This window comes from Macrosteles quadrilineatus, unplaced genomic scaffold (assembly GCF_028750875.1).
Source record: "Macrosteles quadrilineatus isolate MER2022 unplaced genomic scaffold, UCM_ALF_1.0 Scaffold_3__2_contigs__length_128488019, whole genome shotgun sequence".
In the NCBI taxonomy this organism is placed as follows: domain Eukaryota; kingdom Metazoa; phylum Arthropoda; class Insecta; order Hemiptera; family Cicadellidae; genus Macrosteles; species Macrosteles quadrilineatus.
The window spans coordinates 87,028,202-87,045,851 of record NW_026542596.1 but is presented as its reverse complement, the minus strand read 5'-3'; the positions used below and the strand labels follow the sequence as shown (position 1 = coordinate 87,045,851).

At 36.3% G+C, this 17,650-nt stretch overlaps 1 protein-coding gene across 1 annotated transcript; it reads left to right on the top strand.

Annotated features, from left to right (window-relative positions):
* The first annotated feature begins 287 nt into the window (after positions 1 to 287).
* LOC128989346 (ribosomal biogenesis protein LAS1L-like) lies at positions 288 to 6,605 on the top strand. The gene is made up of 6 exons (XM_054411229.1): positions 288 to 487; positions 1,636 to 1,728; positions 3,799 to 3,927; positions 5,264 to 5,441; positions 5,898 to 6,073; positions 6,581 to 6,605. The coding sequence occupies exons 1-6, from the start codon at positions 420 to 422 to the stop codon at positions 6,603 to 6,605; spliced, it is 669 nt and encodes a 222-aa protein (XP_054267204.1). The 5' UTR covers positions 288 to 419.
* Positions 6,606 to 17,650: the final 11,045 nt, after the last annotated feature.

The following is a 17,650-nucleotide window of genomic DNA, read 5'->3' as shown; positions in this document are numbered from 1 at the left end:
AATGCCCAGTGACTAGCTGGCCGACTGGCTGCCCGGCTGGCTGCGCAACTTGGCTGCCTCGTCTAATAAGGGCCTTAGTCAAACCATTGACTAACCAACACATTTTACCTATGAGTTGGTTGAGCCTACTGTAAAGAAAAAAATAACCATCACAAAAATAAATTCGTGGTTCAACAAACTGCGTAGCTGCATAGCCTGGGCAGAGGTGGCCTAACCTAATTAGGAGAATATTGAAAAAAAGGGGTTTTCAAGATTGAGGTTATGTTGATTTTTGTTGTTGACGGACCGACCCGAAGGACCGGAGCAAGACAAGATAGCCTAAGTTTAGAGAGGTTATGTGTTGTGTAGATAGTGTTACTCCTCCCATTTTTTTAAATAAGTAAAGTGGTTAAGGTATTCTGCAAAAGAAAGCTAGAGAGATGATACGTCCAAATTCACCCAGTAGTATGAGCCTTACAAAGTTACAAATTGTGCCTTGGTTCAGCAAGTATGTCTTTTTCAAATTTTAGCCTCTTTGGCTGCACTTTACTTGACGTCCTACACTCATTCGAATGAAAATATCGATCGATATATCGATTAATCGATTGCTTCATTCGATATATCGTTTGGTTAGTTAGGTAAGGTTAACCTAACCTAACTAACCAAACGATATATCGAATGAAACAATCGAATGAAAATATCGAATCGAAAAAACAATCGAATGAGTGTAGGACGTCAAGTAAAGTGCAGCCGCCTCTTTCTCCAAAATTAAGTTTAACTTATGTTGATGTAGATAATAGGCACAAGAGCTAATGTCATTCTCAGTTACAAACATTTTGGTTTGGTATAGGGGTTTTTATTACAACTTCCTTCAAATTTAGGCCTAGGCCTACCCAGGATCTAGACTTATCAGTTTCTGTATCCCAAATAGGTCCAACCAAAGATGGACCTAACTTAGCAAATCATTATTCAACCTGCGGGCTTCCTTTTGTTAAACTAAAATCCCAATTTTAAACCTCATCTACCTACGTGATTAAATGGGTTAAGTTAGTGTAGGTATTTTGTAGCCTACTCCAAACATTTGCCTATAAGTACCGGTAGGTGACCTAAATAAAGTTTTCTATGTTTAAGCCCTTAGAGCTTGCGCCTATCGCTATAACTTAACAGGAGAGCTCAAGCAGGCTAATTATTTTCCCAACAAGCAATTCAGCTGGAACACTTTACAATCATTTACTAGGTAGATAATAATCTACTTACATACGCCATATTAAAGGTGTCAAGGCTGATTAATTTATTTGTAAACATACAGGAAGTACTAGAGACGTAAGTTATCGTTGGTTCACAGCAACGCAACGGCAAAGCTTTTCGCCCGCCAATAACAGGTTGCTGCATCTTGTTATTTCAGCAACCTTGCCGAGAATTTGTTTCTCAGAGTCCATTGTTGACGGCCGTTGCGTCCCAGCAATAGTTTTTTTTTTTTTGTTTTTTTTTTTTTTTTTTTTTTTTGACGTTGTTAAGCATTGTCTTGTTTGTTATTTCAAATTGTTAAGATTGCATGGAATCGATCAAATTAATTTTTAAATGTGTAGTTAACAAGTATTTTACGAAGTAATTGTATAGTGTTTTATATTTTTACTTACGGTATTTAATTTCCAGGGAAGAGTGGCTGGATACGTATAGTAATGCTTATTCTTCCAGTTTTCACTTACGAGAGAAAGCATACACTCAGATGTGCATTTGGAAAGCTAGGTAAGCATTAAATTATTTCTGGAATTACGACCCCTGGCTTTCTTGTATGTTCTGTGATCTGTTAGAACACAAGACATGCAATGTAGGCATGAACATAACTTATATGATTAGGTTCGGCTTAGTTCATCATGAACCATGATGAGTCTAATGGGATTCACTCTTGTCACTTCCATCCCAGGTAGATAGAGGCGTAACGTAATACATTATCATGACAGTGACCAATATATCTTAAATGAACACCACACTATCTTTTAACATTCAGTTGATATACAATGCTTTGTTACCATTGATTATCTCTTAGGAATCTCTTTTGATTTAAGTGATCAATTATTTGAGATGGGGACGCCACGACGTCACCTAGGTGTGTATTTTAATCCAGATATGAGTGAAGGATGAGTATAGAATTTTGTGAGATGGTTAGCTTTGTTACTGAACTAAGATCAGCTGGTTTATTAGGATCATTTATTTAAAGCCCAATGATCAGGAACAGCTGGGTCCGGTTTCAAATGATCAAAAAGCTACCGGTACTGTCTTTTCTCAGGATCGAACAGGCGACCTTACTTTGATTGACCATCAGGTCTGCTATCAATCGTTATTATCAAAAATTTAGATTTTCCCTGGAATAAAATATTAAAATATTCATCTACATACTACTAAACTTTGTTCTCAGAGGTAAAAAAACAAGAATGTTTTTAGTATTGATGACTTTTTGTATTAAATGGTTCTTTTGTTAAAAGTTTTTTAACCTATTACAGTCTAACCTTGATATAACGAACCTCAATATAACGAATTCCTTGATATAACGAATTTTTTTTAATCCCCTAGAACTCTCCATAAGACACAATGTATATTTTACCTCTACATAACGAACAAACCATAACAACGACCTCGATTTAACGAATTTTTCGTGATTTCGGCTAAAATAAGACACCTCAATATAACGAATTTATCATTGTCAGAACCTCTACATTGCGAATTTAACCTCTGCATAACGAATTGTCTACGTCTTTCCCTTGATATAACAAATCCCCCACCCCAGTATTGTTTTTGGAAAATCTGTTTCTTTATCAAATGAAATGGAAATGTGACGTCATCGCTTGCGCTAACATTCGTCTGCTCCGTTTTACACATATCTCTGTCTGCTGTCGCTGCGCACGCTATGTTGCAACTGAGAACTGATTTCATTCACTGAGGACTGATGACGACGTAATCTGTAGTAAGCTGTGATTGGGTGATAAGTAAATATGGTGAATTGTACAAATTTTGGATAAAGAGAAATCTAAGAAAGAATATAAAAACAAAAGCAAAGAGAAAGAATAGCAACATCGTTATTTTACCATTCCTTATTTATTGTTTTCAATACGATTTGTTTCAAACTAGCAACACCAATGCTATAATTAATGATTATTATTGACATTCCTCTGTTGTCTCTGTTGTGATAAATCAGTACTGTACTGTAAGTAGCCTACCGGCCTATCACGGAGCAGTCAGTAGCTTACAAAACTTTCTACTGTTTTGTTTTGTTTTTTACATGGTTTATGACTACGCAATGTAGTGTTTGGCTAGGTTTTAGGAGGGTTAGAAACAGGCTGTGATTTTAAACTTACAGTTTTTAACCTGTACCAAGGTTAATGCCATTGTCATGATTGTGCAATATTCAAAATCCCTCACCTTTATTATGCCGGATAATTTAGTTTCTACCATTGACTATTGGATACAGAAGGTTCTCCTGTACAATGAACACTGTACTGTAAAGTATTGTAGCCTATGCTACTTTAATTGTGTTATAATGAGGTGAAATCCCGGCCTATATTGACCGACGCTGGTTCTGAACCTCGACTTAGCGAAATTCCTGCAAACCTAACCTCTATATAACAAACCTCATTTTAACGAAATCCTTGATATAACGAATATTCAGTTCGGTCCCTTCAGATTCGTTATACTGAGGTTGGCCTGTATTAAATGTTTTTTAATGCTGCAGGTAACATGTTAAACGTTCTTTTTAGCTTCATTTCTGATGTTACAATAAAAAATTGTAAATTTATTTCAATCCTCAACAAACGTTTACAGGTTTCCCAACTTGCCAATGGGAGTGGAATGTACCATGAGCACTTTGCATGTTAAGCTGTGTGACAAACCTGAAGACAACACTTACCAAGACAGGGACCTCCAACTACTATACTCAACAGCAGTAATGAGGTAATTTGAAATTATAACAATCTATTAGCTTTAACTGTGATTCGTAATGGGGTGTGAACCATAAAGGTTTTATGAAGTCGTTTAAGTCTGCTTCAGATGAATTGACGCTAGTATGGATTACCATTCAATTCAATTCAATTCAAACTTCTTTATTCATTATTTTGTACAATATATACATTGAATAGTGTCAGGTTGTACAACAACTCAAACTAGCCTAAGTGACAATCTCATCCACTCTATGCAGGAGACTGTAAAGTTACACAGAGTCTACAGTTAAACTTGAAAACATCAAGGGACCAGTTTATAAATTTGAACCATCCAAATATTTGAATTACTATAGATAAGTTTACTACAGTAGACTCCCTCTTATCCGGACACCTTTTAAACGGACTACACTCGGCAGAAATTACATCTCTTTAACCAGAAGATTTTTATCATCGCATCGGTTTAACTGGACTAGATTGGCAGGAAGTGGGCGGTATTGAAACAACTGTTCTAAATCACATGTCTAAATACAATGCTCTCCTAAATTTAAAACAAATACTTTATATTGTGTGCATTTAAACGGTCCGTTTCAACGAGTTTTTGGGGACGTCGGTTTAACCGGAAAACCCGTTAACCGGACTGGCCTCGGTCCCGAAGAGTCCGGATAAGAGGGACGCTACTGTACCTAATAAAGGGTTTGAAAATTGCAAATATATTCTTTCATTTGCACAACTATTGTGCTGGGAATACTGTGATTCACCAAACTTAAGGGTTTATTAGTATAATCTATACTTTTTTACTACAGCGCAGATGAATGTTTACAGATTTTGCGTAAACATCAGCTGATAGACAGCGTTGTACAAAATCGGGGTTGGCAGGTAGAGAGGAGTTCTATAACAAAACTGTGAAAGTTACCAATGTTAAGGGTGGTAGGGTAGAAAACAATACCTGGGCTAAGTTTTGTAGTGTGCATTATTTAGCAGTATTGCAAGACCATACAAAATGGTTCAATTCCCGTTTTTTTGCACATTGATTATTCAATGGTCAACAATTGAATAGTTTAACGTTATATTCAAATTACCCATTATATTTTTACATCATAGTACCCTTAGGTCAAGGAAATTAGAGAATCCATTTAATTTTATAAGTTTTTGAACTAGGGAAATTTTTTATGAACTAGGCCCACATCCCTCTTTATTTTAATCGATAATGATATTTCATTTATGCTGATCACTTGTACCTTGGATTTATTCAAATGTATACTTAGTTTTACATAACCTATATTATTTGTTTCAATGAGAGTTGTAGTAGTAAAATAACGTAAGGTTTTATTGTGCTGTGGTATGTTTAGGTTCCTTAATCAGCTGACAGTGTTGTCTGATCGCAAAGACTCTATGTACAAGATGGCAGAGCTGTATCAGCTGCCTGATTGGATCATCAACTTAAGACACGAGGCTGCACACGGCAACTCAGTGCCTGCCTTGTACTTACTGCGACAAGCTGCAGATATCATTCTGCAGTGGCTGGAAGTCAGTAAAACAATCACTAAGTCTGCTAGAATCAATAATAAGAAACACAAGGTTCATAGTTCCCAAACCCATGAGATGTTTTGTCATTTTTTATTAATTTACTATATAATACGATGTATCAAAAGTTAAAGCATTGGAAAACCCCCAGAAGAGGGACTCTCATTAAAAGTCTTAGTACTGGACTTATGGGGATTTAGATCGGAAAATTACAGGAGCAGAAATAGATTTGATCATATCATTATAACAACATTCAAAAAAATTAATTACATCTGGGGGTTTTAATTGGCTAATTATAAAATGTGTCTGTTTATGATATTGTTTTAATGATTAAACCCAATCAACCTCAACTGAGCAAGGCTCGGTCCCCCGGTACTTATTCTTAAAGGCATTACCTCTTTGGTATATTTAATCCGTTTATGAAGAGCAAATGTATTGTAAGTTGCAATACATTTTCAGGAAAATTATTGGAAAGTGGAAGAAGAAGTCATGAAAGATGTTATCAAGAACCCAGAACAGGATAAAATAAGGATTTGTTCAAATATAAAAAATGTATTAGACTTATGGGTGACTTTGAAAACACAATACTGGTCAGAATTGAGAACTATTGATCAAATTGGGGATGCAAATATAAGGTAAGTTAAATGTGTTTTATATTTTTTTTATGGAATCCATAATCATTAGACGTATTGGGTTTACATTAGTGTCTAACATTGATCGATTAATTGATTGGCTATGTCTAATTTTAAACTAAGACTGGCAGGAATGATTGGTTGCAAATCGACCAATTCAAGTCATTTTTGTGTACAAACTTTGAGTAGCATATTTTAGTGTCAAATCATACATATGGTGTTGATTTCCTTCTTGTTTGTTTAACCGATAAACATTTGTATTAAATTATTGAAGACCTTGAGTAAAAAGGTTGTGACAGAGATGATTTACAATCAAATAAAATGACTAACAAATAACAATTAAGATTTTGGATGGATAGGATTCCACTTTAAGTTCAAGGCGGGATATTTTATTTGCTTTTTATTTTTGGGAAGGGAGTTTTCTTCCCATGCAACAATAGTTTAAAAAATCTTACTACCTATAAATTTCTCAAATGGCAGTAATTTCAAAAAAAGTCTCTCGTGATACAGGGACATCATTATCGAACTGCCTTGACTTCAATGTAACCCTGCTTGATGTTTGAGAATATTTACTTCAAAAAATTTCCCAACATTTTGAGACCCATTTGTGATGATGTGGAGTAGTATGAGTGTAAATGAAGATACCTGGGCCCTATATATCTTCCTCTAGCCACTGCCAAATCACCCACATTTCCTGTCGTAACCCAACTCTATTGCAAGAATTAATCTAACTCGTCAAAGTGCACAATATTACCTTAGCTGCCTATCACAGCCAGCTTTTATGTTCATAATGTATCTAATTATAATATAATGAACAGAGAAATATATATATATGGACTTATTCTAATTCGTGAAAAAGGTTACTAGACTTAGCAAATGTGAATTCTAATTTACGATATTAATTGCCAGACCACGACCCTTCGAGAACCTAATAAACTACATGATTGAATTACTTTTTGCCCCAACCTACACCCTTTCCCCAACCCCTACTTCTATTAGCTAGACATCTTAGGCTACAGTCTACTTATCCGATCAGATGTACAGCTCCAGGCGCTCGACACTACACTGAACTCGTCTCTTGGTTCGCTGCGCGTGCCTACCCGGGTCGACTGCGCGCGCATCGTGGTCACGTGACTTGCGCTATTGTAGCGGTCCGCTACATCCTCCCCCCGGTGGGGTTGTTTTTTTTTCTTTTCCTAGTTTTGGGGTGATTTTGGGGTTTGGGAAAGATGAAGGACGAAGAAATTTTTTTTTTTTTTTTTTTTTTTTTTTTTTTTTTTTTTTTTTTTTTGTGCTCGCCGTGAGATTGTGTCGTTGTGACATCGGTGTCGGTGTGGGAATGTTCCAACAGTTTTCTGCACTCCTTTTGGTTTGACTCATTTGAGGTTATAATGTGTGTCGGTCTTGCTTATAAACTATTAACTATTTTTTTTTTTCTAAACTAAAGGTGACTATGGTTTTGAATGAATTTCTTATAACTATGTTTGGTGGGATTGCTTAATCTAAACCTGCTCTAAAAAAATGTGGGCGGGCGTATATCAGTGATAGATTTAATTAAGTTCGGTTGAGAAAGATCTGTTGGTTGATGAAGTTGGATATATGATTGATGATGATGAGTTTGGGAATGTTGTCGAAATAGTGAGGGTTGATGAAATTTGATGGTTGTATTGAATTCTGGTAATTGCTGGTAAATTTGGAAGGTTGCTGAAGTTTGATGAGTTTCTTGAAGTTGAGTATTTGGAAGAATGAAGTTGTGTAAACTGAAGAATGAAGCTGGAGTAGTGTTCTGAAGTTCTTGAAGGTATACTGTTGTGATGTGATGTGACGTAATTTCGTAATTAGCTCTTGAGCCCTTACTAAATTCGGGGCGCTAATTATATCGCTGGACGCCTCTTAATGGTGGATGAAATGCGTTGGGTTCTGAAGTTGATATGAGGTTGATGATACGTTTACTCAGATGTGAATTTGGAGATTGTTTTGATTGATGATTAATTATTTTGATGTTAGTTATCACTGATATATTCCCTAAATATTCGGTAAAAATTGATCGCGACTACTCTACTTAAGTTTACTATTGATACTTATGATCTAAATGAATTTACTAATAATAAGAAATTGTTCTACTTAATTTAAAAAAGGAATTTAATTTACTGAGTATAAAAGGGAAAAAATCTAATGTTTATCTACTTAAATGCTATGGATTTGATTGACTGGGAGATATATTACTAAGTTTCTGTTGATTTACTAATAATAAATTAATTAACTAGTGTGACACACATTATACACTCTTTCAGTTTCGATGCTATTCATGGTTGAATGGAGTTTCGAAAATCTGTTGGTTGATGTAAGGAATGATAGTGTTATTGTAAGTGTATATTCATTCGAAGCTCCTCTAGTGCCAATTATCAAGAATTATGCACAGAGGTATTAAATAATAATTATTTATTTCACCGACGGCTTAGCACAATTTAATTTTTTAAACAAATATTGTTTTAATATTTTCCTTCAATGTGAAGGATTGATCGGTGCTTGGTTTGATTATTTATATAGGGCGGAAGTAGAGGTTTGAATGGAACAGATGTTTGTACTGATAACGACGGTGTTATCTCGTGCCTGGCGCTTGCTATTGTCTGTTTCCTACTAGTCCATTTCCTTCTCTGTCGCTCAGCAACATAAATATATTTATCTATATTTTTGTATTTTATTTTAACGCATGCAAGTGTATAACACATAATAAACATTTAAATTACCCTTTATAAATATATAATACATAAACTCTTCTTCTACGCTCAGAATTCTGCTTGTTATTTACAAACATATGGATTGTCGTGTGCGCTGTTATCTACTTTGATAACGATTGTATTACGCCTAAATACCATATATCTTATTTTAATATACGTGGATGACTTTACTTACTTAATACTTTTTATGTAATGTTGTATTTACCTTTGCGATTCAATTGCTTATATTAACACAGAAATACTTAATTTTACTTAATTCTACTTAGTTCTACTTAGCCTAATTGCCATAGTTTAAGTCTAGCTTGGTCTGTAGTCAGTTGTCTGTATCGTTCCAGTGTTGTCATTTTTCAGTCCAGTACTTTTAGTGAGTGTTTGTTGTCATAAGTAAACTGTCGGCTGCACTATTCATATGACAGTTGCAATCTGTCATAAGAATGTGTTATGGCGAACGATTCCCGTCATAGCCAATTTGAGCAAATTAAAAATAAAAAATTACTTAAAAAAAATTAGTCGTTTGCTCAGATTGTAAGTTTTAAGGGGATTGAAAAAGTTGTTGATTACTGGGGTCTGGAAATGCATATATTAAGTACAAACACTATGACGTGTTTCGCTGCCAACTTGCCACGTGTTGTCGCTTCCGGCTTTCCGGCCAAGCGGTGCATCGAGAGGTGTAGCCGCACCCTCTGTGAAGGTACGGCTTAGACTCAACTCCCAACACCCTATCAGCCGGGGCCGGAGTTGTATTGTGTACCGTATTGTTGAGAAGTATTGTTGCGAAGTATTGTTGTAGTCAGTTACTCGAGATTTCTTGCTAGATGTTCACTTATAACTAATTAAACTAGGCTAAGGTTCTATTGTGCACTCTGACGACGTTTATTTAATAAATTGGTTGAAAAAATCGTTTCAATTGTGAAATGTGGGCTTTTGTCACAATCTTACCTGTTGAGGGGTTTACCAGCTTTACTGACACTGGTGATGAGAAACTGTCAATCACGCACGGTTTTGACCAGGCGTATTGGAGTTTATAATTGACGTTGTCTATTGCTTTGGACTGTGGGTGCATTTTATACATTACCCAATCGCCTACTTTGTAAGGATTGGGTTGACGACCGCTGTTATAATATTGTGTGCGTTTTTCTCTTGCCTTCCGTAGGTTATCAAGTGCATGTTGCCAGCGATTGTCTGTGGTTGGTTGAGGTTCTTCCCCAATTAATTTATTTAAATCCCAGGCTAATTGTAGTGGATGGTTTATTTCTCTCCCCAAAAATAAGCTTGCAGGTGTCGAACCGGTGCTTTCATGTTGAGCGGAATTGAATGCTATTTGAAACCAATGAATGTTTTGATCCCATGTTTGGTTGTCGGAATTGTGATATATTCTCATAGCAACTTTGAGATTTTTGTTGACTCTCTCTACGTTGTTTGCGCTTGGGTTGTACGGTGATGTAAATATGTGTTTGATTCCGAAGTTTAAACACATTTCCTTCATTTGTTTTGATTTGAAAGATGGTGCGTTGTCTGATACTAAGTATTGCGGGAAACCGTAGTGTGAGAATATGTGTTTTGTGAGAAGTGTAGTTGTGGTGGCAGCTGTCGCGTTTCTAGCTGGTAAAAGAATTACAAACTTTGAAAATGCGTCCACCACAGATAGTAGGTATGAGTTGCCTGACTTTGTCCTAGGAAGTTTGCCTACGTAGTCAATGTTCACTTTTTGGAATGGTTTTGTTGCTAGATCGGATGATAATTCGCCTACCCTGGTGTTCGGAGCTTGTTTGGATCTTTGGCAAGAGAGACATGTTCTGACTTTGTCGGCTATTATTTTGTTTAAATTTGGTGACCAAAAAAATTGATTTATTTTATGTATAGTTTTCTTGATTCCTAGGTGTGCTGATGTAGGTGCTAAATGGTAGTATGTGAAAATCATGTCAATTAGTTTCGTGGGGAGTACTATTCGTGGTGTCTTTTGGCCGGGTGCTAAATGCATTAACACTCCGTCCTTTACTGTATATGCCTGGTTTCTATGTGGGTCCCTAATAATTTTGATCAACGTGGGGTCGTCTCTTTGATGTTCGTCGATGTTTTTGAAAGCTTCTGGAATTTTCATCAAAATGTTTACTGAATGTGTATTAGTGTCATCGTTTAGTGTTACTACTGTTGGTTGTGTGTCGGCGTCCTCGTATAACCTAGATAGACAGTCGGCGACTGGATTATCACTGCCTTTTATGTGCTCAGAATGAAATTGGAAAGAGTTAATGAATGTTATCCATCGCGCAATTTTACCTACTTGTCGTGGATGATTTAGAAGCCAAGTTAATGCTGAACAATCTGTTTGAAGTGTAAACTCCCTGTGTTCGAGGTATTGTTGGAATTTTGTCAATCCGAACACGACTGCTAGGCATTCTAATTCAACTGTGGATTTGTTTACTTCGTGTTTGCTTAGTGGTCTCGACGCGTAGGCTACTGGTAATAAACTACCTTCGTGTTCCTGTGCTAATTGCGCTCCTAGTCCTGTGCCTGAACCATCTGTTTGTAGGATGAATTTTTTATTGAAATCTGGGAGTCTTAAAACTGGTTGCGACGTTAGAGCTTTTTTAATACTTTGCAAGGCGGCTTCCTGTTCAGAGCCCCATTCAAATGGTGTATCTTTGCGTTTGAGTTTGTTTAATGGTGCCGAAATGTGTGAAAAATTCGGTATGAACCTCGCGTAATACGCTGTCATCCCGATTAGCCTAGAAATCTGTTTGACATTTTTGGGGGTTGGGAAGTTAAGAATTGGTTGAATTTTTTGTGTGTCAAATGTAACTGTGCCGTTGCGAAAAATGTGGCCTAGGAATTCGATGTGATTAGATGCTACAGTCATTTTTTCTGGGTTGATCGTAAGACCTGCGTTTTGTAATCTAGTTATTACTTCCTTTATTTGATTGAGATGGTCTGAAAATGATCCATTTGAATAAATTACCAAGTCGTCGAAAAAATTGAAAATGTATTTGTATTTTATGTCTCCAAATATTTTATCTATTAACCTTGTCAAAACCTGTGATCCTGTGGCTAATCCAAATGGTACAACGTTGAACTCAAATTCCCCAAATGGGACGACGAATGCTGTGTATTTTTTGCTTTGTTCTGTCAACGGTATTTGCATGTATGCGCTGTTCAAATCCAACAATGTATACCACTTCGCTTGACCTAAATATTGAAATGCTGATTCGACGGTTGGCATTGGCGTAGACTCTAAATTAATCAAGTCGTTGAGCTTTTTGTAATTGACTACAAATCGCGTTTTGTTTCCTTTTTTGGGGACTACAAATCCTGGACTACTGTATTCGGAGGATGATGGTCTTATCACGCCCTTTTGTAATAGGTAGGGATGGTCAAGTCTCGAAATTTCGGGAAATTTTCGGGAAATTTTAAATCTCATTACACGAGACGAGATTTCTTTTTGGCCGAGATTTTTATCGAGACGAGAATAAAAAAAAAAAAAAATAAAAAAATAAAAAAAATTAAAAACGCCTGCAGAAAGTCAATGCAATACCCGCAATACAGGAGCGTGTTGTAGTTGCGTTTCCTTTGCGAAGGCGTTCTTATTTAATTAATTCTTTAATTATTTTAATAATATTACTTTAATAACATTTGAGAAGTTTTGTTAAGTGTAAGCAGTGTGAGGAATGTTTTATTACTGTACTATAAAAAGTCAAAACAAGTAACTATTTTATAAAAATTAATATTGCTTTTATTTTATGATTTATTTTATTTTAGGATAAGTTGAACTCTATCCTAACTGATATCACTATGTTTTTTAATCGTAGGCATTTTTAATAAGTTAGGCGTGATTAATAAAAAAATGTTATGCTGATGTTTTTTAATAAAAGATTGTAAATATTCTTGCCTATTATCATTATTTTAGTATTTAAACAGTCATCTAACAATGTTACAAAATCAGGTAAAAATTTTGAACGTGCATTTCCCGTTGTGTATGAGAAGGGAAATCCCGTCTCGATCTCGTCTCGAAATTTTATGAGAAATAAAAAATCTCGTCTCGTCTCGTCTCGAACTAAAAATCCAATCTCGTCCATCCCTAGTAATAGGTCGTCGATTTGTTTTCGTAATGCTTCGAGCTTTGGCGGTGCGAATTGGTACGGCCTACTCCTTACAACCTGCTGAGATTTTAATTTTATGTCGTAGTGTATCAATTTTGTTTGCCCTAATCGTTTCGATACTGTGTTTGGAAATGACTGTAATAATTTGTGTATTTGTTGTATCTGGTTTGGTGTCAAATTATCGCCCAAGGTGTAAGTTTTGTCTTCCTGTAGATTACTATCGTGTTGGTCTGTGTGTAATATGGCCATGACCGGTCTTGTACCGTATGGAAATGTTACATTGTGATTCGCCACGTCGATGATTGCTTTTGTTTTTGTGAGGAAATCTAACCCTAATACAATGTTTATTGGTAATTTAGGTGCTATTAGGAAACTGAATGTCCAAGAGAAGTGTCTAATTTTAAAGTGTAGCTTTGCCATGTGCGAGAACATTACCTTGTCGCCTGAGGCTGAAACAGCAAATTGATTGATCGGAGTGATTGATTTTGTAATTAAGTGATTATTTTTGATTCTATCAAAAAGGGATCGTGAGCAAATTGACGTCGTAGACCCTGTATCTATGAGTGCATTTGTTTCAATGTCGCCGAAAAAAATTGGTACTGTACATGTTTTTAATTTAGGAAAGTTTGGAGCATTTTTGTTTTTATGGCTATGTGTGTGTGTGTTTTGGTTGATTGTTGTGTGTGAATAGGCGCTATGACGTGTCGGAGGTGCGAGAGCGCCAATTATCGGCCTCCTCTGGAGTTTAACTGTGTATTGTGTGTAGGTGTGTGTTGGTCTGCAGGGTTGGTGGGCGGGCGGTAGTGTCTGGGGTCATTGACCTGCCTCGGTGCGCCGTGAAATGCACTGTTATGCACTGGTGTCCTATAGTATGTATTTGGCTGCATATGTGGTCGATGTGGGAATCTTGGTTGCCCATGTGGCTGTTGCATGTATTGTGGTGTGTATTGCCTATGTTGAGGTGTAAATTGCCTATTTTGAGATGTGAATTGCCTGTTTTGAGGTGTGAATTGCCTATTTTGAGGTGCGAATTGCCTGTTTTGAGGTGTAAATTGCCTATTATTTTCTGCTCTGGTTTCCCATCGGCGTGATTGCGAGTTGCTACCCTCCTCTAACTGTCTCACAACTTCTAATTTTGGGATAAGCGCTATTAATTCATCAAGTTTGGTCGGCGGCGGAAACCCTGCAAGACGTGCCCTATTTGTCGCGTTTATACCTGTCAATATTACCTCCAGTAAGTCGTATTCTGTTGGTATTAGGATTTCTGCTGACTCTTTCACCTGGATAATGAAATCTGAAAGTGACTCGAATTGACCCTGTACCCTATAAACTGTTTGAGTCAGGAGCTGTTGCTTTGCCCTTTCTGGGAGAAAGGTACTAATTATAGTAGGAATTGTTTTACCCTTGACCTCCCAGTTCTCCTGTAATGCCATGGTCCAAATATCCCTTAATTGTCCTGCTGTTTTGTGTAACAATGCTATCGTGATTGATTTGTCGTCGGCTAACTTTAATTTCTCAATTTGAATGGCCGTTTTCAAGAAGGCTAACAATTTGCTTGTGTCCGTGCCGTCGCAGTTGGGAGCTTTCGACGCTAGTTCGTCGACTAATCTCGGGTTTGTGTGGGTGTGTGTTGATTGTGTTACTGGTTTGTTTTGAGATAAAGCTTGAGCGATTGAATCGCCTATGGCTTGGGCTGTGATTCTAATCATTTCCGCCGTCTGATCCGCTAAGATGGGTGTGTTTTGTTCCGTGGGTTTTGGTGTGTCTGGTACCGTTGGCACTTGCGCTGTCACCGCGTTCTTTAAAATGACCCTATTTTCTTCCAGTGTCTTGGCTGGGGTTAAGCCCCACTTCTCGCACTGTAGAATTGCGCTTTGCGCATCAAAATCTCGTATCCATGATACCCCTGTGGGTTTTGTTTCCCACTCGTAAATCTTGGACATCTTGCCTTGATCTACTATTATTTGAATAGTAAAAAATTCAAGACCTAAAAACCTTTTTGATATCAACTATTTTACCAAACAGGTGGGAAGAGTTTGGGCTGGGCAAATTGTAATTTAATAAGACAAAGAGAGAAATTATTTAAAAAAAAGGTGTGAATTTTGCCTAATGATTGTATTTTACTGCAATTGGTGTGTCAAATGTTTGACTAAGATCTGATTCCCTATATTGTTCAAATGTATGTCGTCCCTACGATTTGAATGTCTGTACGTGTGTAAATAATATTTATTTGAATTTAAAACATGTGTTAGAAAAATTGGCTGGGTATTTTGATTTGACAATGTGTGTAAAAATGTGTTGAATTGAGTAATTTTATCTATTGTGTGTGGTGTATATTCTGACCTAGGGAAATATGGTAATCCTAACAGTATCAACCTGGTGCCTAGATAACGTTTCCTGATTACCCTGAGCAATGATACATATTGCTGTGTCATCATTGTTATTGATGTATTGCTGAATATGTCATTGGTTCCTATCCATAACAATAATGGTATTTCACTGTTGAAATATGGATTTGTGATTTTGATTTGTTTCTTTAATTGTCCAATTGTTGCGCCTGAAATTCCCATACTGTATTCTAATTTTAATTTACTACCTTCTCGGTTAACAAAATATTCCAGACGTTTAGTCAGTGAATCGCCGAGTATTTGAATTTGTATCATATTACGGTATCAAGGTGGTCGAAAGAGTGTAGCAGGGTAATGGCATGTCGGTATGTCGGAATTCTTTTGTTTGGTTGTAGTGTCGGGCCTGCATGTTCAAGGTCGCTGCGAGTGAATGAAACTTTGTGAACTGTAAAATATAAAACTGTAATGCATTTTATGTCTGACATCTATTGCTGTACTGATTGTTGTGTTATTGTTGTACTAAATTACATGAAATTTTATGTAAGATAATAATTTGTTAATGTGAACAATGAATTGACTCTGTGGTTTTGGCTCGATTCAGAAGGAATCAACACTGTCAATTAACGGCCTAAATTGACTGAAATGTTGCGAAGTGACGATTTACTCAAGCAAATGTTGTTAACAGGCTCTTGGCTTTCTTTTGATTATGTAGTACATTTTTTTTTACATTTATTATTATTATATATTTTTTTTTTACGTTTTAAATGTTTTTCTGTTTTTATATTTATTTTATATATTTATTTGTATTTTTGTTTAAGATGAGCCTGTAATAACTGTGTGTAATGTATATTTAAATCGTGTATGTTTGCTTGGAAATAACAAATCTGGCCTTAAATCGTCGCTTTATCTTTGAACTTCTGTTATCTAACATTCCAGTTCTGTTCTAAGTCTGTCTGGCCTATTAATGACATGGACTCTCAACTTTCACTAGCCCACCTCAAATATCAAAACTTTGCTGAACAACTTAAATTCTAAACACAACTTAAATTAAGGTGATGAGTTACAACTAAAATATGTCAGACTACGCTTTAAAATACTATTTTAATCATTAATTAATTCACTGCAGTACCCTTTCGGCTGTAAAAATTATGAAATAAAAATTTTTGGGGATATTTATGACTTTTTGGGGTTGGGGAGGTGACATACAAATGAATTTAAAATTCCCCCCAATTTTGAATTTTGATTTTTTGGTCGTGGCCTGTAAACTATACTGATGTGCACTTTGACTCCTAATATTTTGCTTTCGGTAATAAAAATATTCATCAAACACTCATTCGGCCTGTCGTCGAGGTATATTTAGTTTAATTACTGCCTTTCAGACTTGATGTCGAACTCGTGAGTGATTACATAAATGCATTTAAACATATTTATCAACTTGGTTTGGTAAAATATTAATAAAAAACATCAAGGTTCTCCTAATTCTACTTTGAAATTAAAACATTCTCATTAAAATTGATTTTTAAATTTTCCTTGGAAATAAAATAAATTGAATGATATTGATTCACATTTCATGACGTGCCTAGCTATGCATGCTCGTGCGTTCCAGGCCGCCACGTGGTGCCGACCTGTAACCTGTCGATTTCCTGTCTGAACAAAGCACCTGGCTGGTCTGAGACACGTTTTAATCTATTCTATTTCTGTTAAAATTGCATTTTTGGCCGGATCTTGACGCTCTGCTACCACTATGTGATGATGTGGAGTAGTATGAGTGTAAATGAAGATACCTGGGCCCTATATATCTTCCTCTAGCCACTGCCAAATCACCCACATTTCCTGTCGTAACCCAACTCTATTGCAAGAATTAATCTAACTCGTCAAAGTGCACAATATTACCTTAGCTGCCTATCACAGCCAGCTTTTATGTTCATAATGTATCTAATTATAATATAATGAACAGAGAAATATATATATATGGACTTATTCTAATTCGTGAAAAAGGTTACTAGACTTAGCAAATGTGAATTCTAATTTACGATATTAATTGCCAGACCACGACCCTTCGAGAACCTAATAAACTACATGATTGAATTACTTTTTGCCCCAACCTACACCCTTTCCCCAACCCCTACTTCTATTAGCTAGACATCTTAGGCTACAGTCTACTTATCCGATCAGATGTACAGCTCCAGGCGCTCGACACTACACTGAACTCGTCTCTTGGTTCGCTGCGCGTGCCTACCCGGGTCGACTGCGCGCGCATCGTGGTCACGTGACTTGCGCTATTGTAGCGGTCCGCTACACATTTATCCTAAAAAAAAAAAACATATAAACAACATTTAGCGATTTACAAAGTAGCAAATTCTAGTTTCAAAACCTCAGAATTCCTGATAATTAAGT